Source organism: Carassius carassius, chromosome 32 (genome assembly GCF_963082965.1).
Source record: "Carassius carassius chromosome 32, fCarCar2.1, whole genome shotgun sequence".
In the NCBI taxonomy this organism is placed as follows: Eukaryota; Metazoa; Chordata; class Actinopteri; order Cypriniformes; family Cyprinidae; genus Carassius; species Carassius carassius.
In genome coordinates this window covers 22,210,014-22,237,615 of record NC_081786.1, presented here as the reverse complement: position 1 = coordinate 22,237,615, position 27,602 = coordinate 22,210,014, and the positions used below count along the sequence as shown (strand labels likewise).

General features: G+C 38.0%; 2 protein-coding genes across 2 annotated transcripts in view; both read left to right on the top strand.

The window, feature by feature from the left end:
• The window catches only part of LOC132113009 (kinectin-like), a 121,181-nt gene that overhangs the window by 40,344 nt on the left and 53,235 nt on the right, over nt 1-27,602 (top strand). The gene's annotated exons all lie outside the window — the stretch shown is intronic.
• LOC132112995 (E3 ubiquitin-protein ligase pellino homolog 2-like) lies at nt 52-25,396 on the top strand. Its single transcript, XM_059520775.1, has 6 exons — nt 52-398; nt 8,387-8,516; nt 17,367-17,468; nt 18,002-18,199; nt 18,461-18,649; nt 22,674-25,396. The coding sequence occupies exons 1-6, from the start codon at nt 322-324 to the stop codon at nt 23,262-23,264; spliced, it is 1,287 nt and encodes a 428-aa protein (XP_059376758.1). The 5' UTR covers nt 52-321; the 3' UTR covers nt 23,265-25,396.

The following is a 27,602-nucleotide window of genomic DNA, read 5'->3' as shown; positions in this document are numbered from 1 at the left end:
CACGTAAAGTCGCTGTAAGTGAATGGTACGGTCCACCCCCTACTAGTACTGTTTTTCTTACAGCGGATGGAAACACTAAATTACTCGCTGTTCCTATGATGAAATATGCACGAGACATAAGGCTGTATTACTGTCATCATTATTTCTTAAATCTCTCTCCGATTTAGGATTTCACGGACTTTTTTCTTTTCTGGAAACTCCAACTCAAGATCGGGAGCAGGTAAATGGGAAATATGGCAGTTAGGAGCGACCTTTGAAGTCTCTTCCCTTGTCGTCGCTGGATTGATCGTGTAATTGAGAGGGTGTTGTTTGAAAAGCCTCATGTTTTCACCAAGTCAAGAGGAGCACTGTGTGCCCACCAAAGAGCCAGTAAAGTACGGCGAACTGGTGGTTTTGGGGTGAGTTCTTACGCTCAGCTATTTTTCCTAATGTGTGTCCAATATGTTGACGAGTTCACGCGACTTTGGTTCTATTATATGCTGTTTTCAAGTTTCCTTTCATAATCTCACAATAGAAACTCTGAAGCATATTTTTCGAGCCGCTTTTTAGTTTCTAACTGCGTTTTTGGAGTACGGAAATAGTTTGTTTACACACTTGATATATTGGTGTGCCAGACCTCCCAGCTCTTCAAATTCACGCACTCACGTTACTGCACAAATTAAACACGTGCGCTGTCTGTAAGCTAGCACGAGCTAGTCAAATAAATACATTTAGGCACTTATTATTTTTGTGCACGAAAAATAATCCTCTAAAGTGATTTCCCGATGTCTTCGAAACACGGTTTTTAATTGCATTTTGCTCATCATGGGGGTGGATTGTGAGGCTGTGATTTGATGTAATCCTCAACGCTCGTATTTTGGCCCCAGCGTTTGGGTTTTGATGGGACCTTCTCATCGGGATCGTTCATCATCTGTACGGGAAGTCATAACGAGATGGAGGAATTCGGAAGCAGCCCACTAAAGTTATTTGTTCCCCCTCCTTTTCTGTTACTGAGCAAAGAGGCTGTCTCGTTTTTACAATACCCCCTCCTGGCTCTGCTGGGTTGTAAATCACATGTGTTCAGTGATCTAGAGCAAGGCTTTTCAAACCATTTCAGGAGCACTGCATATGTTGGCTGTCTACCTAATTAGTTAATAGATGCTTTGGATGTGTCAGATAAAGGCAATCCAAAATAAGCAGAATCCTGAACTTATATTGAAAGCATTACAATCAAAATCATCCAACACCGAGAGATGTTTAGCCTCAAGCAGAACTTCATATATATATATATATTATACCTATTAAAGCATACAGTGTCATGTTTTCTACATGCATCTGTAAAGCTTTTAAATTATGAACATGATTTTGTGTATATATATATATATATATATATATATATATATATATATATATATAGAAAACTCAATGATAAAATATATAATGCATGATAGATCTGGCTTTTGAGGAACGTTTATTTCTCTGACATCACTGTATTGCATTGCATTATGTTTTTCCCTCCATGAAAACTACATAGATTTGATTAATACATCTAAACACACCTTACTAAGACATATTATTGGGAGCTATAAAGTGACAACTGATATTTATGTGAATTTGAATGTTATAAAGATCTTATTGTTTACATTACGAACTATCACAATTTCTATCAGCATCGGCACCAAATTACTTGTTTTTACTCCGTTTGGGTCTCTCAATATATTTGGTATTTCTTCCTCCTTAAACGTGAAAAAAAAAAATTTCAATTCAAATTCCATTTAGATTTCTGATTATTCATATGGTTCAGAGGTACGTATGTTTTTGTTGGAGCAGCTTGTCTAAAAGCACAGAAAGCTTTGTTTTGTTAATTTGTAGGCCAACCTGGCTGCAGATGCCCTGGGTTCCCTCTGGAATTTCCTATGGTTTTTATTTTTATATAATAGTGGTTATACATAAGTTAACAAGACTTGAAAAAAGTGTCATGTTTTGTTTTGTAACAAGTGTTTGATTTCACGTCCTTTTGGTGGTAGTAGGTCCTTGTTTAGCAACCTGTGTTTTAAAACACTGCAGCTTCATAATGCATCTAAAATGCATAATATCATGTAACCTTTTATAGAATAAAACTAAGTTTCTTAGAGTAATAATTTAAGAAATTGCTAATTCTTTTTTTAATTTTTTTTTTATGCAGAATATAATTTTAAACATGACAGATATACAGCCTTTGTAAGATTGTCAAAAATATCGTAATTGTGAGTTCTGAGCACATGTATGACCGGGCGGTCAGATCTATAAGCATATCATCTCGAGTTCAAGGATTCCCACAAGTTTCTAAGTTGTGAAGTTGTAAGTGGTGTGTGGAATTGAGCCCAGGTGAAGTTAACCAGGAAGATTTGCTGAAAAGCAGACAAATTAGGTGATAGCCTAAATGAATAATTTTCATCATTCTGAGTTCAGATTAGTGGTCGACCGATATGTTTTTTGACTAGCCGATCTAATTTTTATAAAATTATTATTATTAAGATTTAAGAAATATTAAATCATTTGACAATGGATTAAAAAATAAATGTGTAAAAGAATCCTACTTCTACTTTAGATGACAGTATTTTCACAAATAAATATTTAATAAAATTATAATATAAAGAGAACGTAAACACTGTAACCAACAGGGCACTCCGTATTCTGGGAAGTTTTTGTGCATTGGCAATCATATTTTTCAAATAAAGCCATGGTAACCCTCATTTAACATACAGCACACAGAGAAAATGACATGAATATGACAGCGGGCAAATGCATAAAGTGCAGCATAATTTGAAATCACGAGTTTAAAGTTTAAAGCATTCAGTTCACACGGAACGACCATCACATAGAGAACACGTGATCATGCTGGATACACATGCACAGTTCACAAGATCTCACAGCTGGGTTCGACTGAGTTTGCAAGGTTTGTGAAATTAAATGTTCATTAGTCATTTAAAGATTTGTTCAAATTTCAATATAATGTTTGCCTTTCTATTACTAATAGGCCTAATATAAATAAATCTGTTTAAATTCCTTCTATCCGTATTAGACAGAACTGTTAAAAACGACAGTAAACAAGTGAAAGAGTGTGCCGCTCTCAGCGCCGTCAAAATAAAAGTCCCGCCTCGAACACATCGACCAAGCAGAAAAACATATCGACTGATGCCGATATTTGACAAATGGCTAATATCGGCTGATATATTGACCTGGGTGATTATTTCGGTCGACCACTAGTTCAGATGTAGTTAAGTTTATTCAGAATATAATTATTTTTTGTTATGGTTCCATATTATTTTGCCAAATTAAATGCAAGATATTATCATAAATGTCCGACTCAAGGAATAAGCTTCCCAGGTGCACTTAAAAGGCAACATAATTACAGAATCTCATAAAAGTTAACTTATCATAAGACACAAACTAGTGTTGTCACTGTACCAAAATTTCAGTATTCAGTACCAATACCAGTGAAAATCCACGGTTCTCGGTACCAATTTCGGTACCAAAGCAAAACACAAAAATATGCTAATAAAAAAAAAAAAACACTTTTTATCACTTAAAATAAAACCAATGCCATTCTTTATACTTATTTACAATTGTGTTTAAAGTTTTTCTGCAAGTAATACAATTATGAAAAACATTAAACAAGTTTCACCCAAATTTAATTTGTCTTTTAATTATTGAAATTTAAACACATTTTATTTTTTGGTAAATAAAGGGGATTTGCTATTAAAATTAAAACATGGAAGAAATATTGTGTGTTTTATTTATTTTAAAAGTTAAATTTTTTCAACAGTAGTAGCAGTATCGCATACATTCTTCTAAATAATAGTAATATTTCTAGCACAATGCCTTTATGTAAAATTTTGAATACCTTTTAAATTGAGACTGGTTTTACTCAAATTAAACGGTAAAATGCTTGTGAAGTGACTCAGAACAGTTCTGGTGTTGTTTATGTATTTATGTCCTCATTGAGACGGTAGATGCTGAAATTACTGCAAGCGTCACGCGCTTCAGTCTATGTAGTAAACAAACCCGCACGTCTCTGCCATTAATTAATTCACACAGAGACGCGCAGAACATGCAGGATTCATATTTCAACCCACATTTACAGATATACAGATACTGGTCCATATGGAGATTTGATTTGATTAATTTATGCTAACTTTGACAAACTCCTTGACTGTCAATATTAAAATGTAAGTTTAATTTTCATGACTGGATTTTGAGATTCCGTCCTCGTTTTCTGCTTCGCGGAAATCATAGCGTGTATGCGTCCAGAACCGGGTTGACCGGGTACTCGGTACCACCTTTACTTAAAAAAAACCTGGATACCTTGACATTTAATTTTTTTTGGTACTGACTTGGTACCGAAGTACCGGGTCTTTTGACAACACTAACGCAAGCCATCCCGTTTAACCGTAAAGCTTTATCAGTAGAAGTTTTAGTTAAGTAGTTTGTGTCTTTATATGTAAAGTGAATAAAGCTTTATTATGCACCTGTCATAGTACAAAATTAATTGGATGATTTTTGGAATTTGAAACTCTGCATGAGCCAAACAGATCTATTGTATATCCATTGTATGTTTAAAAAAAATGATGGTACCAACTTTCCACTGCCCTGATTCAGTGGGGTTGCCTGGCATTGGCTGCTGGCACACAGAGAGCAGAGGCTGAAAGAGGGTATTATTGATCTGGACACAGGCACATCTGAGCCTCCAGTCCTCCTCTCTCTGTTCATTGTTCTCATTGGACTGACTGAGCTTTTTGATAAGGCTTTGTGGGACACTACAACCCTCGAAAATGCACCTTTTGTAATGGTGTCTTTCCTCTGTGACTGATAGCTGTGATGGGGAGATGGATCTTGCTGACTCTAAAGTTTCTGCCAACTCACTGAGATGGCCTTACAATCAGTGTCATTCAAACTCTGACCTCTGAAAGGAAGAGGCGATAAAGCTACAGCGTTGCATAAACGCTAGAGAGTTATGTAATTAAAATCTTAATTTAAAATGGATTTAATATTCATTTATTTCTTTATTTGTTTTTGTTGTATCATCCATTTCAGATAAATGTGTCCTTAAATGGCACAAACTGTAATTGGTCACTTTTCATACCAGTTAGACATCATCCTGGCTGAATCGGAAAGCTAAAGCAGCTGCCTATGAAGATTTCTTCTAAGGAAACGTTTCAGATAGACTTCCAAGGCACTGTGTCTAATGATCTAGAACAATTCAAATGAGCTTTAGTCACAGAAAAGCAAGCATTTAAGGACTTTTTCTTGGAGTCATGCATCAACTTTCAAATGAGATGCCATTCTTTCCATGAACTGCTTGTGCAGGATTGTGGGATCTTCAAAATCTGACCAGATAATGACATCTCAGTAGACAGGATGTTACTTATTTAATGGTTCAGACATGCCATGATACTTTCTCTAATTGTTGCATGTCTAGACATCATCGATGGACAGGATGTTGGGGCGTCTCATAAGTGCTGACATCATGCACACTGCAGGGAGCTGAGTGTGGATTAGCATTTTACTCTGAATCCTTGTTTTCATGAATGCTGTATGAAAAAGGATCCAGGACACTACCAGGAAAATCTAATGGAGCAGAACAAAACTGCTGACTGCTTGTACCAGGATGACATTAAGAGCTGGAGTCAATGAAAAGTCGTCTCTGTATTAACATTTACATTTAGTCTAAGGTGCCTTAAGCACCATTGTGTGTATAATTGAGTAGCTTGATTAAATAATGTAATCGGTTTAATTAAAATGAGTGTCATTTATGATGCACATTTCTTTTTGCTATGAATCCGTGATAGAGTTACGTTTTCATTTAGGTTTGCATGCATCATTAAAAGGGACCTGCCCAAGGGAAGTAACTTCATGAGAACTACACATGCTGTTATACAAGAGAACATTTACATGTTGAATCATGTTGCTCGTCACTGATGTGTTGGAGTAATTACATAAATGTATGAAAAAATGTATATTTAAATTCAGCCACACCACATCTAATTATTCTTATGAACTTAGTAATGTGGGTGGATGTTGTTAGATATACTGATTTCCTTTTATACACTGATATGGCCTGTTCACACAGAACACTCTTTGCGTCTTAAATGCTAAGGAATGGTTTTAAGTGCAGTGCAGAAAATGCCTCCTCCATGTTGCCGCCAAGTAAAATTGTAGCTATGTAACATGCAAAATCTCACCATGTGTGACCTGCCTCCAAAGTCTTCTGATTGGTCCACTCTTTCGTAACTGACATGGATGAGTGGAGTTGCGTGTAAAATTGTAAATTCTTTTAACTTGACACGGACTCTTAATGCTACAGTCGTTGTGAGACGCTGCTGAAGATGCGAGACACAAGCGTAGTGGTCATACACGTCTAGTCTTCAGTAGCTGGACCTTCATACTGACGGCAGAAGGCAAAGCAACCAGTCACTTTCTGTTTTGTTCCGTGTCATGTTTAGGGGTGTGGAAATGTCCCCACATTAACAAACCGGTGTGTAAAACACTTGGACATATTTGAAAGATTCTATGCAGCATGTTTTTATAGAAAAACATTGCAAAAACAGAGCATTAAAGAATGAAAAAAATCTATTGACTTCTGATATTTTCAGTGATGATTTTGTTGGAAATCAGAAGTATTTTACTGAATAGTTTGTTGCTAGCTTTTTTATATAATAGCATTTATATATATATATATATATATATATATATATATATATATATATATATATATATATATATATATATATATATATATATATAACCACTTGTGCTTTATTTGCGTTCACACTCGTTCTCTTTAAAAGATTCAGACCTCAGTTGATTCTAAAGTGTAAAAAAAACCAACAACATTGTATCTGGACCCTTTTTTTTGTGGAAAACTGAAGGACAACATTTGGGTTTTTGTAAAAAAAAAAAAATATATATATATATATGCTTCTCGTTCCAAATGTAGTGACCTCCTGTAGTCCTGCAATGTTTGGTGACGGTACCGTCATGTTTTCTAAATTTGTATATAATAATTTGTGGCAGAAACATTTACAGTTACAGATGTGAAACCACAGTGAACCTGGAGCATTTTGTGTTCAAGATAACAAAGCAGCACTTTTACTTCAGAGACGTGTACGAGATAACAGAGAAAACCTCTTTTGGTAATATTCTGCCTAATAAATGTATACCCTAATTCCTCAAATAAAAGCCTTTATTTACCTGAACTGCAGAAGGTAACAGGCTTTTATTTGAAGCAGCCTTTTATTAGAGGCAGGACTTTATTTTTAATTCCATCTGTTTGATAAGTAATTGTTTTAAATAACCGTTTTAAATTAAAAGCGATAGCGTTCCAGTGGACAGAGATCATAACATTAGCACAGAATCAGTTCAGAATCAGTTCTGTTCAGATGCGCTCTGTGTCAGTCTGCTTCACGCTGAATCACGCATGTGCAGTATCATCAGCTCCTCGGTTCTCGAATCGGACGTGTCTGACAGAAACGCTGCTTGGTTCAGTGAACTGGTGATCCGAAAACCGATGCAACCGGTTCTTGACTTGAGAACGAGAAACGCCCCGGCGGTGGGCGTGTACGTTAGTTATCTGGCTCTGCTGCACAAATTTTCCCCCGGCCTTTATTTAAGACCGGCCTTTATTTGTCCGTGTTGACCACGCCCCCGGCCACTATAAGAGGCCCGGCGTTTATTTGACTACCGGTTTTTATTTGAGGAATTACGGTATTTTATTCCGTGCAGCGTGGGGTGTGCGATGTGACGATTTTTGATCGTGGACGATAAAAATGTCTCCCTGATCTGCTTTTGAAAAACAATCGTAGTATCAATCGTAGTATAGTGCTACAGCACACATTCCATCATGCAACTTGCTAAATAGTAAAATCAACATGGAAAAAAGAATTGATTTAAAATAGTGATATTTCTTATAAAAAAAAAAAAAAACGTGATATGATATTTTTTCCATATCGCCCACCCCTAGTGCAGCAATTTTTCACTTGCATGTATCGGATAAATATTTCAGAGGCAGCTAACGTTAATAAAATAATTTGCAGCTTTACTCGCAAACTACAATTCCTGTTAATGATTTAATTCAGTTAATTGAAAAGTGTAGTGTAGAAGTAATAGAGTATGTTTGCAGTTGTAATGATGACAATAACACACATAAAATGTGTATGTGTAGTAGATGGCCGAACATGTCGCTACTCTTTGAAGCACATCTGTGTGGCTTTCTGGTTCTGTGTTAGTCTGCTCATGTGACCGGGATCTTTAAGGTTGTGAAACACCATATATATTCTGCGTTTAACTTCTTAAAGAGATTTTTTTCTTTTTTTTTAATCTTCCTCATCTAATGTTATCTAATTTTGGCATTTCTCTTCTTGAACAGGTACAATGGTTCACTCCCCAATGGAGACAGAGGGCGAAGGAAAAGCCGTTTTGCCCTTTACAAGAAAGCCAAAGCCAACGGTGTCAAACCCAGCACTGTACACATCCTTAACACGCCACAAGCCAGCAAGGTAACCTCATTACAGAAACCATAATTGGGAAACCTAATCTGTGAGATTTGCATTTCACCACTTCTCCGTGTCTCGTGAGCTGCCTTTTTTGTTTGTTTGTTACCATGACTTGAATTTACACAGATTTCACAGCCAGAATTCCTCTTCACATTATCTTAAAAAAAAAAAAAAGAAGATCGGAAACTGGGAGTAAACTTGAATGATGGACAGCTCATTGTGGGGATGGAGAACATTATGCTGTAATAATATATTATTATAAATAATTAGGGCTGCACGGTAAATATAAATGGAATCGAGATCGCGATAGGACAGAAGCAGCGGTTGTCATGCGATGCACGGTGTTGTGATCAGAAGTAAATCTCCATCCGAAGTAGGGCTGGGACAACGCGTCGAGGTCATCGATGACGTCGACGCAAAAAATACGTCGACGCAAAATATGTGCATCGATTCGTCGACCTGTTTTTATTTCTCTAAAAAACGTTTGCAAAACGTTTACCTTATGTGCGCTGAATATACGTGATGGCCGGATCAACATTCTGTCCAACGTTATATAACCAATCCAGGGGTTTTTCTGCATTGATCTTTTTTTTTGGCGGCTGTCAAAGCCTTATTTGATCAGTGAGTGACCGTGACAGAGCGCGTACGAGAGAGAGCCCCGGCTGCGCACGCACTCACAGTCTTCAAACAACACGAGCGCTTCTTGCTCTCTCTCTCCCTTGTGCATATTAATCAAAATCATTAAACACGATAGAAAAAGGGCGAAACACCAAAGTTTCACGCGCAGTTTCACTCACAGTCTTCAAACTACATGAGCGCTCTCTCTCTCTTCCCCCACCCCCCTCCCCTCGTGAATATTAACCAAAATCATTAGACAGGATAGAAAAAGGGCGAAACACCAAAGTTTCACGCGCAGTTTCACTCACAGTCTTCAAACTACATGAGCGCTCTCTCTCTCTTCCCCCACCCCCCTCCCCTCGTGAATATTAACCAAAATCATTAGACACGATAGAAAAAGGGCGGAATGCCAAAGTTTCACGTGGAGCATTCTGAGATTTTTTTTTCTCCATGACAGGCTGCTGGCTCCCACTGTAAATATTTTTTTTTTTTTTGGAAAAGCACTCTCTGTATTAGCTTAAAGCCCTAAAGTTTACATTGGTTACTGTATTCTTTCAATTGCTCTAAACAAGTATTTTGGGTGAACATTTTTTATTGAATGCTAGACATCAAGTTGGTTATTTTCATCTGAAAGAAGAACTTTTTTTTCAGTAAGCTAGGCCCTATGTGTTCAGTAAGCTTGTTTCAGTAAGCTATGTGATTTCAAGGCTTCAAGGTTTTATTGAATGATATTTCTATACAAGTGCAAAGTAATGCATTCTTAGTCAGTTTTTTATTTTGTAATTTTAAGAGCAATAAACATATATTGCAATGTTATGGAATTCATGTTTTTTTTTCATTTAGATTTGTAAATCAACATGTATAAATTGTTAGTAGTCAATTAATGGGGAGATTATCGAAATCGAATCGGCCCGAAAAATTAATCGTTAGATTAATCGATGCATCGAAAAATAATCGCTAGATTAATCGTTTAAGAAATAATCGTTTATCCCAGCCCTAATCCGAAGGCCAGAGGGCGCTCTCCTGCTGAAACTCCAAATTTGCCTCGTAGAAGAAAATCAGGAAATGCCTATCGCTGCAGCTGAATAAACAGAAGATTTCACTGTTTTTATTGATTCGGTGTGACTAAAAAAACACTCAATTATGACAGTGTTTTATCTGAGTTATTATTATTATTATTATAATTTATTAAAATAAAGTATATTAATAATGCAATGCCTTTATCACCAATTAGAATACTATGAAATATGTGGCGTGCCTTATTCTGTGTAAGAAACCCCATCATCTCACAGAAGGATTTATTTCAAACACTCGACTGACGTTATGAAGTGAGTTTGGAGTAAAAATGTTGTTAAATGTGGTTGTTAAATTTTCACATGCTTTCAGATGGAGCAGCATTAACCGTAGTTCACTGAGAAGCTACGCAGTCAGCTGGCATTATCGCAAACTATTTATTCGATTTCATAATCGCGCAATAAAATCATCTGTAACTTGTCTTTGAACTACGGCTCTGTGTAGTAAATGCTGCTCCATCTGAAAGCACATGATGATGATTTACTGCTGTTTACAGAACTGGCTTTACTGAAAAGATGCGCCTGACAATTGCATTCCATTGATCGTGCAGCCCTATAAATAATCTGACATTTATGACACAACCTGCCTTAATGTTACCCTTTTTAAGAGATTGCATTTCGTTTTGTAACTTGCAGCAGGGGTGTGTCAACTCTTTTTAGATTGTGTGCCATGGAGAAAGACTAACTTAAGGGACTGATTTTTGTTTAAAGCATGCAGTTCCCATGCAAGCGCATGATTAACACATGCTCTTCTGAAGCTTGTCAGAATATACTTTATGCAACAGCAATACATGGAATTTTAAATTCTTTCACCAGACTATCCAACTCCACATAGCAGAGAGTAGTAGAAGAGGAGTATGTTGGTTTCTTGCCCAGGCGTAAACTGTGCAATGCAGTGTTTGGTTAAGAAAGATTGTGACTTTAGTTATTCCACAGCACTAGTTCTGATAGCATACCTGACCCCACCTTTCAAACGTCTGCTTGCTACTGGGACATTCTTCAGGGATTTACAGGTTGGTACTAAACATAATGGGTGGGGTTGAGCTGTAAAAAGTTTATTGTCCTTTAGAGCAGCCTCCGCCAATAAACGAATCTGTGCTAGTACTCTGAGCCTCCAGATGTTATTAAAATTCACAGAGACTGTCTTTCCCTCTGATACTTGAGAAGTTTAATGGGTGCTGGAGATCTGTTTGAACACATTTCAGCAGCCAGGCCACAACTTTCAAGTGCAGCCCACATTGTATCTATTAACAATGGTAGTATTTTGATCTTAACTTCTATCCCAGTGACTTTTATTTTTTATTTTTTGATTGTGATTGGTGGCTTCTCTGTGATGATTGATGACTCTTGTTGTTTTGCCACTCTTAGTCAGCTGAAGGCAAACTATGATCAAATAGATCTGCTCCGTTACTGTGTGTGACTCTAGTTCTGTTCAAAAACCTAGTGACTTGAAAAAAATATTTTTTTCAGACCCAGCTGTTCTCAGGGGAGCAGAGCTCATTACCAATTAAAGGGACATGTAATAAAACGAGCTGCTTTGAAAAGAGCTGATTTTGACCTGCTACAAAGGATGTTTTTTACACTACCATTGAGAAATTTTAACTAAAGCATGATATAGACTTTTCATAAAGACCCTAAAGAATCATTTGTGGAAAATGGGCATCTGGTGACCCCTTTAAGGCATACTTTTAATTGTAAATATGAGGAAAAAAATCATAATGTAACACAGTTACATTCAGCATCTTTAAAGGATACTTTTGACAAAATCTAAAAAAAAAAAAAGTCAAATAATGATGTGTTGTTATGCTTTGAGTATAACAATTAATTGTTACTGTTAGCTTAGCAGTGTGCTGACATATTTTTTAATTTATTAATTCTTCCAACTTTACAAATCAGTCACATCAGAAACCCCATTTTTATTTTCATAATTAGCACAGAATTTAATCAGTGTAATTTTTAAAGTGGTTTACAGAGGACAGCTATACCAACTTGAAGGAGGTCACCTACACGTGGGCAATTGTTCTTTGTAATTGTTTGGGCCACGATCAACAGAGCAGAACCCTAAAGCTATGTTAGGTCGCAGTCTGAAAATAGCCATGGCATTGTGCCACATTACATACATTATTCTTCTTAACTCCTCAATCTGTACCTGCCTGATTCTAGCAGGGCTCTGCTTTTCTCTCTCACGCTGTCTGAAATGTAGTCCTCAATAGACTAGCCACAATATCATAATTTACTCTGGTATCAGTGTTCAAACCGATATTAGAGTTGGTTGGATGTAGAGGTCTGCGCGGGACATTATATTCCATGTGAAGTTATATTCGCGATATATTCACTGCTTAGTCTGCTTAGAATAGTTGTATTCCGGACCCAACCGTTCCCGCTAAATTTAAATAGAATTCCAAAATCTCACATTTAAATTTCCACTGCTGAAAGAGAGCAAGGAAAAAATACAAATGTAGTCTGCACAACATTATTTATTTTATTCGTCTAGTCAGGATACTAAATTAATGTAACATTTTGTGGTCAACACAGAAAGAAAATGTCACAGAGAAAAGAAATGTAGGTTGTAGGCTATATTTTTCTTATTATTTTTGTCAAGATACAATTAGTTTAACATTTTGCTGTCAGCACAATAGCAAAATGTGTCACAGAGAAAATAAAATAAAATGTAGGATAAGTTGTACAAAATTTTTAGCCTATTTGTTATTTGATTCATCTTGTCAAAATACAAAATTAGTTAAACATTTTGCTGTTAACAAAGTAGGAAAAGCGTCACAGAGAATAAATACATAAATAGCCTAGAACATCTGTCATTTAAAACGATAGGCTAAGCAAAATATGAACGAAACCGAGTTGAACGTACTTCAAGGACAGCGTCACCATCTCGGGTGTGCGTTATTTCTAATAGTTCATAGGCCTGTTGTTAATTATTCTTTACCTATTCAGTTTGTTACAATGTTGATATAGGACCTGTTATTGTAACGTAAGTTTCATTGATAATTTTCCTCCCTATAAACCTATATGAACTTTTACAATGCCACTCATACTGCAAATAATGGTATAAGATGGCAAAGCTATGTAACTCTTTCACAAAGCATAGATAAACATACAATCATGGTTCGAAACTTATTACTTTGTGCATTGTGGATGCAATTTGGGAGTTGTAATTTTTTTTTTTGTCAGTTTTATTATACAACTGCTTGTGAGCTTTCATTTGGTCCCTCAGACCAGAATCCCTAAATGTTTTTCAGTCACACACTGTAATTTTCTATAGAACTGTGTTTAGTTATTTTTAAATGTAGGCTTGTTTTGTCATTTTAAAAAGGAAGAATGTGATATATTTGTGATATGTTTGTTTTACACAAAAACACAGGCTCCATAATTAAAGTACCATGAACGCAAGGAATGTTTTCTTCTCGCCATGAAACTAGCTGGCATGCTGTATTTTTGGGGATGTTTTGTTACTGTTGGCTGCTTATTATCCTTCCGCAGTGCCTCGTCAGAGCTGAAAATAGCCCAGCGCACAGTCATATGTGAATCACGCTGCTCTTTGGGGTCACGGCGCTCTGAGGTGGAAGGCCTTTCATGGCTCCCGGCATGGGTCTGAAAGGGTTAACTAAAAAAACGACCAGTTCTCCAGCAGTCACACAAGTGCAGCTGCATCATTGTAATGTTAAAGTTGAACAAAGAACAGGCTCTGCGACTACTCGCAGTGCGTCTGCGAGCTCCTTTCAGATAATGGGTCACAAAATGTCTCTAAACTATTTCAAGAACAATATGTGATTGTTCATGGATGTCTGAGAGGTTTCTGCAGAGGTTAGAGTTGTTGCCACTTGCATTGAAGGCTGTCCAGTGCTGATGGAGGGTACAGTTGAATTGGATCCTGTGGCTTGGGGTTGATGGCCACAGCATCTCATCGTGTGTTTACAACAAATGCGATGCCCAAGCTGCTCCGGCGTCTCACAGATGGAGCTGCTTCATACACCATGTTGCTCAACGGGTGCGGCTCCACCAGGTCTATTGTTTGGGGGGCTTTTCTGTAGCTTTTGTGGCCCACTGTAAAACAGGGGTGGGATGTGGGGGATGGATACATGGACCCCCTGTTGATATCTGGCAGTGAGCGTGGAGAGCTGGCCACTCTTTGTCCACTTTACTATGGACACAAATGCACCACCAACAATAATGTCCCACATTTTAAACTGGAAGCTGGTCATACACGAACTATGTGTCTCGTCACAACACAATCAACATAGCTTTGGACTATATTTGGATGGGATAGATAAAAATGATGCAGTACACTGATATGCTGTAAAAGAAAAAAAGTGTGTGTGTATATATATATATATATATATATATAGTATTGGCCATTATTAAAATCATTTGTTTCTGTAATGGTTAATCCAGACTAGTATGTGTAAGGTCTCTACTCACAGTAGTGTTTCTAATGCTAAAATATAATTATTGTTGGGATTGAATGGATTCTAAGATGGATCGCACAAAAGTTTCATCAAAAGCAAGTCTTTGGGAACAAATAGAAAGTAAGAAAGTCAGTAACAACCGATACCGTGGAAAAGTACATATAAAGAATGAACACTTGGTTTTGATGCACACTTGCTCCATGTATTGTTTGAAGTTTAATGGTGATGTGCAACAGACTGCTTTTGAAATGAAAATATGCATGACTTGCAGTTTGTAAAATAGTAGTGCTTTATGAGCCTCTTTGAAGCATTTAAAAGCACTCCCAAGGCTGGGGGCAACTCGCTCATTCATTTGTTCATTTTAATATATATATTTTTTATTATTTAAACATTTTGAAGCTTGTAAAAGTTTACGCTGGGACTTCAAAACATTCTTGATCAACTCAAACTTGATTGTTGAAATTTGATCTCATTCACCCATTAAAACATGGTTCGGAAGAAGTCTCCAATTTGTGGAAATGATAGTACTAATAAAGCACAAAATTAAGCACATTGTTGAAAAAATGATTTCAATATTCATGTTTATATGTACAAACATTAATTTGGATTTTGAGTGCTTGGTGTATATATTGGCTAGTTCTATAACAGACTCACCCAGCATGACTGTTTAGTCTGGGTTATTACAGGACATCTGTGGGGCGTGAAATTTTGGCTTTCCGCTTGCATATGTGAAATGTTTGTGACCTCCGCTGTTATTTAGAACAGTGTTATGTGCACGAGCATTCACACAATCCTGTGCTCAGCGCATGAACAGACACTGAGTTTTAAACACCATAATGCATTGGGCTGTGTTTTACAGATACAAACCACCTTCCTCTTGGCTGTGTTTTTCCATTGTTGCACACTAGTGTAGTAGGCTAACCATGACCCAGTTTCCACTCCCTCTTGAGCACACGTGATAGAGATGTGGGTAATTTGGAAATCACAGATTAGAGGAGAGAAAGGGTGAATTGGGAAGCGAGAAATAAGCACACTGGGAAATTGACTGCCTTTAAACACTGCAATGCTTTGGTTTGTCTCAAGCCACCATAAAAGTGTTCACACACAATGCGCTTTGTAGTGAACTCGATTTGTATTGCAATTCAGATCAGTTATGCATACGACAGCTAATTTTATTACTTCATTTAGCAGAACTGTTATAGAATAGTCCTCAAACTATACTCGTGATGTTACCTCTTCTTACACTCTTGACATGAATCATGTATGATTTATTTATAACAAGCTGCATATGACAGCTGTCTGAGTAATGAATGTTTGATGGGGTGTGTTTCACATAGACACTAAAACGCTCAAATTGCATGTTTGTTACAGTGGTAGTTTAGTTTTGGACAAACTTTATATATATACAAAGGTCAGAGTTATTAGTAGTGCTGCTTTCTAACCTTTTCAAACTTCCGGGTTTAACGGAGTAAAGGGCATATAGTATCATGTGAGGCCATAGCAAATGTTATTTGAAAATATCTTGATTTGTGTTTTGAAAATGAACGGAGATCTTATGGGTTTGGAACGACATGAGGGTGAGTAATTAATGACATAATTTTCATTTTTGGGTGAACTAACCCTTTAAAGCCCAATGTAAAGGTGTAAAACAACAGCGAGTTCTTGTCAAGACTGCTAAATGGTTGTCAAAATGAGTACTTCTCATGCAATATTAAGTCAAATTTAATTATTAATTAAAGCAAACAACTTTATAGCTAATAAGTAATGGATCCGTCAGCTTACTTGGGTTATGAGCCAAAAATAATGTTTCTTTTTTTAATTTTTTTTTTACGTTTTCCTTTTACCAGATAAAATGACAGGGATGTCACGAGAACCGATACTACGGTACCAAGTTGGTATAAACATTTTAAAATCCTGCCGTTATGTGTTTTTTTCTCGGTAGGATGGAACTGAGAGTAGCGACTAGCGAGTCTGTAGTTCTTCTGGAACCTGGAAGTGTTTCAGTCGGTCCTCAAAGGGTTAAGATTTAAGAAGAAGAAGAAAAAAAATGGCTAAAAACCACACAGAAGAACCACACGTGGAAGACAGCGACGATGTGTGAATATGATTGTGTGAGATTTAAATGAGCATGCAGCGCTGAAAGCACAAGTGCTGCACATGATCTCACACACACACACACACAAAGTTTGACAGCTTACCACTGGTTCATTTGTTGTGTATCCATCTGCAAATTATCCTTATCAACATTATTTGCTAATATTATTGGTTTGGATAATAGTTGTTTGTTAATGGTTTTAAAAAATATTTTCAGCCTGCTAGTGTCAGTGAATTTAAACTAATGCTTGCATTCAGAGTATAGGTGTGTGTGTGTGTTTTATTTGAAGGCCAAGTGCCACTAATGTTGTGTTTTTATCATTGGAAATAAAAGAGTTAATGTTTAAGTATTATTGCTATTTTTTTTTTCCCTTTGGTATCGACTTCCACTCATGGTATCAGTACTACTAGATTTTTGGTTTTGTGACATCTCTAGTAGCAACTTGGCAACAGCATTACAATCACACTAAAAGCTTTAGGAACTACATACCATTGCCCTGGAATTGTGGCAGCGTGTTTTTCACCAGAAATAATCATTAATGTTTTCATAAAGTGTAAAAATCTAGTAATGCATTTGAAAAGCGTCCTCTGTGTGCCACTGTAGCAGGAAAGCCTCTCTAACAGATGCTTCTGTTGTGTTGTGACAGGCGGTCAACTGTAAGGGCCAGCACAGCATCTCCTACACGCTGTCCAGAAACCAGACGGTGGTGGTGGAGTACAGCCACGACAAAGACACAGACATGTTCCAGGTACTGTTTGACAAAAACCACTTTCAAATCTGATAATTCAGTTTCTGCCTGTTGTCTTTCTCTATACTATGAGGTCTGATTTCCACCAGAGCTGATCAAGATCCGTGATATGGGACCGTTTTATTAACTCCCCCAGTCAAGTGCTCAAGTTTTTCTTTTTTCGGGGGGGTGGTGTTCATACGGATTGAAGCAAATAGGAAGAAAAGCAAAGACCGGAACCAGCAGCAACCCACAGGGACAAAACAGAAACTGTCTCTATGAAAAGGAAATCAAGTGGAGACCATTGCATCTTTATTTCAGTACAAGTATTTATAAACAGGATTTAGTGCAGTGAGCACCTCTCTATTCTTGGGATTTTCCATCCCACTTTTAAAACTTAAACAAGATTCTTCAAACAAGTCCCAGCACATGCATGACTGTTTTTCATCCTGTTTACGATTTTCTTCTCCTAAAATTGTTCTTTCTGTCATGACATGGAATATAATTTATTATATAGTTGGCTGAGAAACTTGAATTTTTCTTTTGTACGTCAGATTGGACGATCAACGGAGGGCCCTATTGACTTTGTGGTGACTGACACCGTGTCAGGCGGAGGGGAGGGTGAGGACACACCCATCACTCAAAGCACCATCTCCCGCTTCGCCTGCCGGGTGGTGTGTGAACGTAACCCACCCTACACCGCGCGCATCTACGCTGCAGGCTTTGATTCGTCCAAGAATATATTTCTCGGAGTAAGTGCGTTTTCTTGCCTGGTCTTGAAATGGAATTGTCACAAGTTACAAGAACCTTTATTAAGCTTTCATTTATATATATACTTGTGTATGTGGTGTCTGGGGAAGTATCCACTTCTGCTGATCCAGTGGAACTGCTCTAAACTTACCTGGTAAATATAGGTGTGTCCGGCGAACTGGAATGAGTCACCCATGTGTAACTAAAAAGAGAGCGCAGCGCATTCATTTTTGTTTATGTATAGTAATTAAGTCTCTCTGTAGGAGAAAGCAGCCAAATGGAAGAATCCAGATGGTCACATGGACGGCCTGACGACCAATGGTGTGCTAGTCATGCACCCGCGGGGCGGGTTCACAGAGGAGTCCAAGCCTGGCGTGTGGAGGGAGATATCAGTGTGTGGAGATGTTTACACACTGAGAGAAACACGGTCCGCTCAAACTCGAGGCAAACTGGTTAGTACGTCAGCTGCATCTGCTCAGTGTAGCTCACGGTGAAGCCAATCATCAGTTCACTCACACTTCCTTCAAACTGCAGAACCATCAAGACTTTATCTGAACTGCTGATCAGAATTAGGGGTTCAGTCCAGGGTCAGGAAGTTTCTTGAATCTCGTTGAGGTTCCAGACTATATAGATGAAACGTTACTAGTGTAGTAGTGAAGCTTCAGATCATGGTAAGAATGACTGTTGAACTGAAGATTAAAGAGGACTCTCACTAGGGCTGTCAACGAATATTCTAAATTCGAATATGTATTCAAATAGTTTTAAAAAAACGAATTTCGAAGGTGAAAATTAATATTCGAATAAAAAGAAAAATGTGGAAAAAAAGGCCCTCGGTAGTAGAGGCGTGGTTGTCTGCTTTGCGAGTGGGCGTGCTAGCGCACCTGAGGGTTCAGGGACAGGTCACAGCCTCACAGGATTCGCACTGTCTGGCACAGCATCACTGCTGAAAGTTGACGCGTCTTCATGGAAGATGCCAGCAAGATCCCAACTCGACCGCAGTAGAGAAAATGAGGTAAAATTGTTGACCCACGAGATTGTTGTATGCAAGCTATTTAAGATACAGTTAGGGGCCGTTCACATATCGCGCCTAAAAACGCGTGGAAAACGCTAGGCGTGCCGCTTTCTCCTTCTTCCCAAAGCGCTCGGGCAGTTGCGCCCCTGAGGCGTCTGCCTTTTCTAAGGCATGACGTGCTCTCTCCATGAAGACGCAGAAATTTCAGCAAAGGAAAAAGGATTTGCAGCTCTAAAATTCTAAAAGTAAGCTCTGCTACTAAATTCATTTCAAAATGACAATCCTATGGTCAGCTGTTCCTTCATCTTGGCTGAGCTTTCAACGTTGTTACGGGAAAGGATGAAGCTGATTGGTTAGTTATTGTCACATGACCCGCGGTGCGCTCGCGGCATTCTGAAAAGTTGAGATGTTTTTAACTCGATGCGGTGCGGATGCGCCTGGAAAAAAAGGGAGCGTCGCGACCGCGTCGCTTCCATTACGAGCGCGCATACTGCGCGCCTACATTGGAAATATCGAACTTGAGCGCGCAAAGGGCGCGATATGTGAACGGCCCCTTAGCATACCATTCGACAACTAGCAACATGAGGTCACATCTCAAAAATGTGCACCCAAATGAGCATGGCATAATGTGTGGAACTCCAGCTAAACAGTCACGTCTTGACACTTAACGTTACTTTGCATCGCCCGCCGCAAGCACTTTGTCTGCAACATGACAAGAGGCCATAACGGATAAAATAATTTCGTTCATTTTTAAGGACATGAGACCGATCAGTATCGCGGATGGGGCACGCCTCGGGGAGTTCTGTCAAGCAATGGATCCGAGGTTTGATTATTTATCGTTTCATGTGAAGGAAAAGTTCCATGTTTACCACAGCACAGCTCGCTCGGAGCATTCAATGTCAGTTCTATAGGCTGTAAAACTCCAATTAATATTAATAATATTTGTTTCAATCACTGAATGAAGCCTGCTATATTTGGGACAACAGTCGCGACCTTAAATTGCTTGCACAAAAATGTGTTTGTTCATTTAAACCATTATGCGCAGAGAACGTGAGGGTAAGAGCGTGAGGTCTGCAGTCTTGGCCATTAGTTGATTTCCTTGTTTTTGTGTAGGTAATACGTTGTCATATATGTTTAAACTTAAATAGACTATCTATACAAGTAGTTATGTCTCTTTGTATTATTTTGTCATGTTATTGACGTAATGCGCGTCATTGACAACATGTGCAACCTGATGTTCGAATAGTTCGAATATTCGTGTATTTTTTAGAGGGAATATTCGAACGTCATTTTTGAGCAATTTTGACAGCCCTAGCTCTCACTGACATACTCTAGATCAAGTTGTTTACTTTTATGTATATTACGTCTTGAGCTTTAAATTAAACCATTTCTTGGTTTTTTAGCAGCGGAAGTGGTAATAGCTGGGTAAACATCTATAGCGGTGTGTGGGAGACTACATCAAATATATTTTATTCCCATTTGCTCAAAATAACTATATTGTTAACATTATATAACTAGAGTTTTCACGACTTTCAAAAAGATGGAAAAAAAAATGGAGAGAGTATGATAACGGAAATTTGTAGAGAAAACAATGTCAAATGAGCCTTAACTCCTTAACTAAATAGTAGTTTTAATGCATTATGCACTTTATCCATTGTTCAATCTCATTGATAACTGTAACCACAGTTAATACATTATAACACCTACAAATTCATTGTTACACTATGCAGTTTAAATTTGGTAATTTATATTACTCCAAGGCACATTATGAATAATTTTAATGCATCATACCCTTTAATAACCCTTTGTAATGTTTTTTTTTTTTAAAGTGTGAAATGTTTGACAGCTAAAAAGAAAGCAAAGTAGTACTTAGTTTGGCTACTTAGAGCTGTGACACAAGCCCTACAGTATGTTTGAGTCTTTGAACCTCTAGCTCCTTCTGGAGGACAAATGTGGCTTTGCATGCATTGTTACCATACCATATATTTCTATACCACAACAGCTGTTTCGCTAATAAACACTCTTCTAAAAAGTAAATATTAACATATTTAACCAAGTGAGGTTTAATGTATATCTCATTTAAACAAAAGTTTACAGTATTTGAAACTGAAAAACAATATCCATCCACTCATCAAACAGCTTGTCCTCCGTATGATTGCAGAGCCGGTGCTATGAGCGGTTTAGTGTCTCCAGCTATGCATGTTATGAGGGTGTGGGGTAAACTGGACCCAGATAAAACCCACGCAGACACGGGTAGAACATGCAATCACAGATAGTGATTTTCCACTGACCGCGTTCTCAAGTCATTCTGTGCATTTTCACTGCAAGAAAGAGGGCTGTAAAGAAAAGAAAAAAAACGCACCCAAACAGTGACCTGTACAGATGCATTTATGTAAACTTTATCAGTGAATAGTTATGGTTGTTGTAACCAAATCAATGTAATGTGTCAGTGACTAGTTATTCAGACTCTATAGGCTACATGCTGCTAACAATTAGTCAGACTATTACAGCCCATAGGCTAATCTATAAACTGTGTAAATAAGACTTTCTGGCCAGCTCAGTGGAAAAATAATCTTAAAATGTCTTTCTGCCCTGCAGGTATTGTTGTTGTAAGGCAAACTGGGTTCAAAGGTCAAGACAGACGTGAGAGCAAGACTTTGTGTTTATTATTTCTGTAATGGGAGCAGTTAACCAGTTTACTGAAAAGCCGTTGAATTTAAAGGGATAGTTCACCCAGAATTAAACATTACCCCATGATTTACTCAACCTCAATCCATCCTAGGTGTATATGACTTTCTTCTTTCAGACTAATACAATCAAAAAATCTGTCCCTCATAAAAAGTGCCCTATACTGCTTTGGGGGCTTAATGAAGGCATTCTGATGCAAATCGATTGCTTTGTGTAAGAAAAATATCCACATTTAAAACGTTCTAAACTGTAATCTCTGGATTCCTGCACTCTTATATTAAAATCCTCCGTCATTTTCCTTTTAAAAATCCTTGTTTTGTACTTCTAATTCATGATCAGGGTTTTGTTTTGCTCTCCTCTCATGCATTTCTGCGATCATCAATTCTCACCAGAGCTTACGCTGCGCCTACATCATCCGCAGGAACGCTACCATCTCGCGAACGTGCGTACAACAGTTGACAGAAGCTAGAAATTACCATTTAGAAAGTTTTCAAATGTGGATATTTATCTTATACAAACGCATCGTTCCACTTTAGAAGGCCTTTATTAATCCTCTGGAGCCATGTGGAACACTTATGATGGACAGATGCACTTTTTTGGCCTTCAAAATCTTGACCACCATTCCCTGTCACGAACCTGGACTTGTCATTTGTCCAAGGTGTTTTCCCGTCTAAGGCCTCCAGTTTTCCCACAACCCAACATGGGACATATGTTTTGAAAAATGGATGTAGGGAACACCTGTACTGAATGCACTGCATTGTTTGTTTTCTGCTCAGGTGGAGAGTGAGAGTAACGTACTCCAGGACGGCTCTCTGGTTGACCTGTGCGGAGCCACGTTACTCTGGCGCACAGCCGATGGCCTTTTCCACACCCCCACTCAGAAGCACCTGGAGGCGTTGCGCCAGGAGCTCAATGCAGCCCGGCCTCAGTGCCCCGTGGGACTCAACACCCTGGCCTTTCCCAGCATGCAACGCTGCAGCCGTGCCCTGGCCAGTGGCCCAACCCAAGAGGACAAGCAGCCTTGGGTCTATCTTGCTTGTGGCCACGTTCACGGCTACCACGACTGGGGCCACCGTTCTGAACGAGACCCCAATGCTCAAAGAGAGTGTCCCATGTGCAGAACCGTGGGCCCCTATGTGCCACTCTGGCTCGGATGTGAACCAGCCTTTTACGTAGATACCGGCGCACCAACGTACGCCTTCGTACCTTGTGGCCACGTGTGCTCTGAAAAGTCAGCCCGCTATTGGGCGGAGATTCCTTTACCGCACGGCACCCACGCTTTCCATGCCGCCTGCCCCTTCTGCACTACCCAACTCAATCTGACGCAAAAGTGGGCGAAGCTCATCTTTCAGGAGCCTGTAGACTGAGAGTCTAGAGGAGGCGGACAGTGGATTATCGCCTAATTGAAGCAGTATGCTGAAGGACAGTTCGTAGAAGGTGTGACCGCAAGCTGTGAAACTCCCCTTGAAACACTTACGCTGGAGAGCAGGTTCTTGCTCATGAACGTGGTGATCGTTGGCGAAGGACAGGTGTCCAATATGATTTCCTGACTTATTTCATCTACCGGCCTACAAGATGTCAATTCACACCAGCATTACCACATCACTCAGGAGATTGAATTCATTTCTACACCTGGCTTTATACCCGAGGTGCTCTGTTTGGATCTTTTTTGGTAATCAACCTTCCTGTGGAGTTTTGTTGCTTTAATGATCCTTCCGGTGCTTTCCAAAGAACGTTAGATTTGGAACTAAACAGTGCAGGATGGTCGGAGCCCCAGGACCAGGACTGAACATCCATTATTTTAAGTAGTTCAATGTGTGGGAACTCCCAAAGGACAGGATCCCATATCCCAAACTCCACTGTAGGCTTCTACAGTGATTTGGGAAATGCAATACTAAAATGGTTGTTTCCAAAGATGAACAAAAAAAATTGTGATTTCTGTTTATACATTACATGAAGTGCTACCAAAACTCCTAAAGGAAAACTAATCGGCCACAGTGGAAGCTTAATTTTGGACCGTGCATTATTGATTTCGAGTGATTTGTTGTCTTTTTATCCTAGTGCTCTGTTCACCCACTTCAATGATCTCAAGTATTTGGAAACTAACACATTTTGCTTTCTTTCGGGTCTCAAAGGTTAAGGATTTTAAGCTTTTTTTAACGTAAAGGTATTTTTATTCATAAACCAGGGTAACCGGTAACAAGATTAACAAAGGATGTTGCCAAATATTTCTGGAACTGACTATAGAGTTAGTAACTTAAATAGTACCTGGTGTTATTTTTTTCCACTTCTTGAAAACTGTGTCCCAGATATTTTGGTAGTGCTTATTGCTTGCCACTTGTTCATTTTTCCACATGTTGATATTGGTATACAATCAAAGTAGATGTGAAAATAGTTGACTTCTGCAGTCGGCGTCTAGACTTTTCCTAAATGTGGAAAATCCAATTGAAACAATGATGGTGAAGGTTTATGGTGTAAAGAAGATATGAAGCAGTGATCTCTTGGTAACCATTTCTCATTACTCAAAATTCTTTCTATTTCAACTGTTTTAGAAGTTTGTAATGAGATTTTATTCCACTATTTTCCTAACATTTATACAGAGATGGTTTCTTATGCCTAAAAATAATTTTTACGGGGATGTGAAGAAGATATTTTTGTCGTACTGAAGGGGTATTTTTTTAAACGCTTGCATTTACAGAGGCTTTTTACTCACTGAAAAGTATTTTACTACACAACAGCCCATGTACAGTTTGTTTTAAAACAGATACTAATATATTTATTCAAATATGTGCTTTACTGTGTGGTAGGTGTCTGTATGAATGTATCAGCCTGAACAGCAACATCTGGTCATCACTCATTTATAAGTGCATGCTGCGTCTGGATGCTTAACCTGTGAACAGTCAAGAGTCATATTTCTTTTATTGATGCTCAAGCCTTTGATCCTTTATCTGGTTATGCTCGTGTTTGCAGAATAACCCAATGTTCCTCCCACACTCCATGTTAAATTCAGACCTAATATGAAATGTTAAAGGAACACTGTAAAATGAAATTGTATTTTTAATTAATGAAATATTTAGTTCTCTCCTTTTTTTTAGATATACAAACAGTACCTGTGGTGTAAACACCTTGTGTGATTATACATGCATTTAGAGGATGTTCCCTAGTGTTTTCTTGAAACCTAACATATCATTGTGAAATGTTCACACCAAAAGCCAAATGAACTCTGGATGGGGAGTATATTTACTTAAGCGAAGCTACTGTTCATTAACAATAATGCCGATGTGAGGCTCTTCCATGTGGTGTTAACTAAAATTAGGCAAACCTTTTTTTTTTTTTTAAAGCACCAAAAATTATTTTGTGAAAAAGCTACTTTTGTATTTTATGTTGAATTCCAGGGAGCACAATTCATTTGTAAACTATTGTATATTTCAGTTGTGCAAAATTAGGTACAATAAACATTACACTACAGAGCGTTAGTGTTTTAATTGCAGCTTTGCAACACCAAGACTGACAGTGTCCCAAAATAAGCTTTTCACTACAAGTAGATAGTTTAACACTTATGAAAGATCAACCTATGCAAGAAAGAAACAGCACTGACGTAATGCTATTAGACATGCACTCAATCGATTTGACATTTATGTATTGGATAATGTATAATACATCCGTTACTTTTATCACTTCTGAGTCGTTTACATTTTCTCTTTAATATCCATTCAAAGCAGAATTGTTTTTCATGGTTCAAACAGGAATAATCAAACTAACTGCTTTTTGTTCCACTTTGGAGCAACATGAAGGTGAGTGAATGTTGACGATGTTTTTTTTTTCCTTGTGTGAAATACAGTACATCACTTATCTGCATTATTGTAAAATAATAATAATATATAGATTTTCTGAGTGGCTACCACGTTCCATAAATACATGCTAATGTTAATTTCAGGCCTATAAAGAGTGTCTGTGTGCTTCCTCCTGCGACTCTTTCTTCAGTTGCTCTTGCATTACATCATCAAACCCATTATAAAGTTGAAAGTTCAAAATTTAGTTCTCAACAAAATTACTTTTTTTTTTTTGAAGATAATGCTCAAAAAATGAAACAAATCATCATTGAAGATCTGATGTTGTGAGAGATGAAAATAAATATTTGATAAAGATTATTAAAATTAAGATGATTAAAGACTATTAAACGCTAACTTCGTCCGTGTCAGTCACATTTTTTTAGCTGTATGTAGTAATTATTCACAGCCGCAAGAGGGTGCTGTAATCATATTTTATGAACTTGAAATATTGACACTAAATATATTTTCATGATCTGCAGAAACATGAATGCATTTAATGAAGACAGCATTTAAGAGTACATCAATTAATTGAACGTTAAATTTGTCCAATTATACATTTAAGAAAAGAGCAGTGCACCTTTCATGAAGATATGCCATTCTGATTATAATAACCTTAATAACCTGAATCTGTGTTTTAAAACATACTAAACTACAAATAAATTACATACTAATTTAAAATGCATAACATAAACATTTAACACTGGCGATAAAAAAAGTACCCAATTTAACTACATTTTTTTTAGCTGTTAATTTTTAAAGGCTCACCTGCAGCTGTGCATGCTTCCTGTTTAAAACTCCCTGTGAATCTGAAAAAATGACACTAAAATCATAGAGTGAAAGGGCTTTGAATAATGGCAGCCGCATTATCCATCAAACAGGGATGACATATTCGTCCCTTTCAAACGCGCTCTCTCTGCAAATAAGGGCATATAAAAGGATTTCGATTTTGAGCATGCCATTTAGCTGCTTTGAAAGGGAAGATCAGTGGGATGCCATGACTGCTAATTAACATTTCCTCCTGTAGATGCTGGGGAGATGGGATGTGTCTCTACTCTGACAGTCAGCGTAGTAAAGGTGACAGAAAGCTCGTTGGGAAATCTCTGCTTGGCTTGCCCCCCATTTAAGAGGGTTTATTAAAAATGACATAACGTCTGCATTTGTGATGAAGCTTACGGCTTGTCTTTTGTGGTTCCTGTGGAGCGTTATTTTGTATTCTCAAGTGTGATGTAATATTATATGCCTGAAAGGCCACCTCACCACACATCAAATGCCTGTCACAAACGGCGTAAATATGTGCAACTGTACTCTGTTCTCTCCTTATTTGAATTATGAAAATACGATTAAGCCTAGCAGCTGGTCCCTTTCCTGTCTTTGCAGTGATTCTGAAATGCAGTTCAGTAATAGTTTCTCCTATGAGATCTGTGCATCCACCAAAACTGCTCGAGGCGTGATATGGAAGGCTTAGGCGAGGGCATATTGCACGATCGTGCTCAGAGAGAGAGAAAGAGAGAAGGTCTTTTTATTTGCTGCCTGCTGCTGTCTCCTTCAGGATGCCTGCCAGCTCAGACAGTCAACTGTTGAAGGATCAAAGCCGCAGAAAATCAAGACATGTCGCTCCGATCAGCAGTGTCACGATTGTGACATCAAACCAAAATATGGAGAGCCGAGTCCTTTAGAAAAGGTGATTTCCAGACAATATTAGCTCTCTTTATCAATCTTTTTTGTACTTCATCTGGAAATTGATGATAATTACTGTGCAGTGAAGTGATCTTGTTCAAATTTGTTCATTTTTATTGTATGTAACATTGATGTTGTAATGTTAGACTAATGCACCTTTATTATTTTGAGAGCTCTATTTGAGATTGAGAATGT

Bases quoted from the DNA above. Each gene is read 5' to 3' on its own strand.
- LOC132112995 (XM_059520775.1), top strand. From the start codon at position 322: ATGTTTTCACCAAGTCAAGAGGAGCACTGTGTGCCCACCAAAGAGCCA. The intron at 8,517-17,366 runs GTAACCTCATTA...GTGTTGTGACAG, and splicing joins ACACGCCACAAGCCAGCAAG to GCGGTCAACTGTAAGGGCCA. The intron at 18,650-22,673 runs GTTAGTACGTCA...TTTTCTGCTCAG, and splicing joins CTCAAACTCGAGGCAAACTG to GTGGAGAGTGAGAGTAACGT.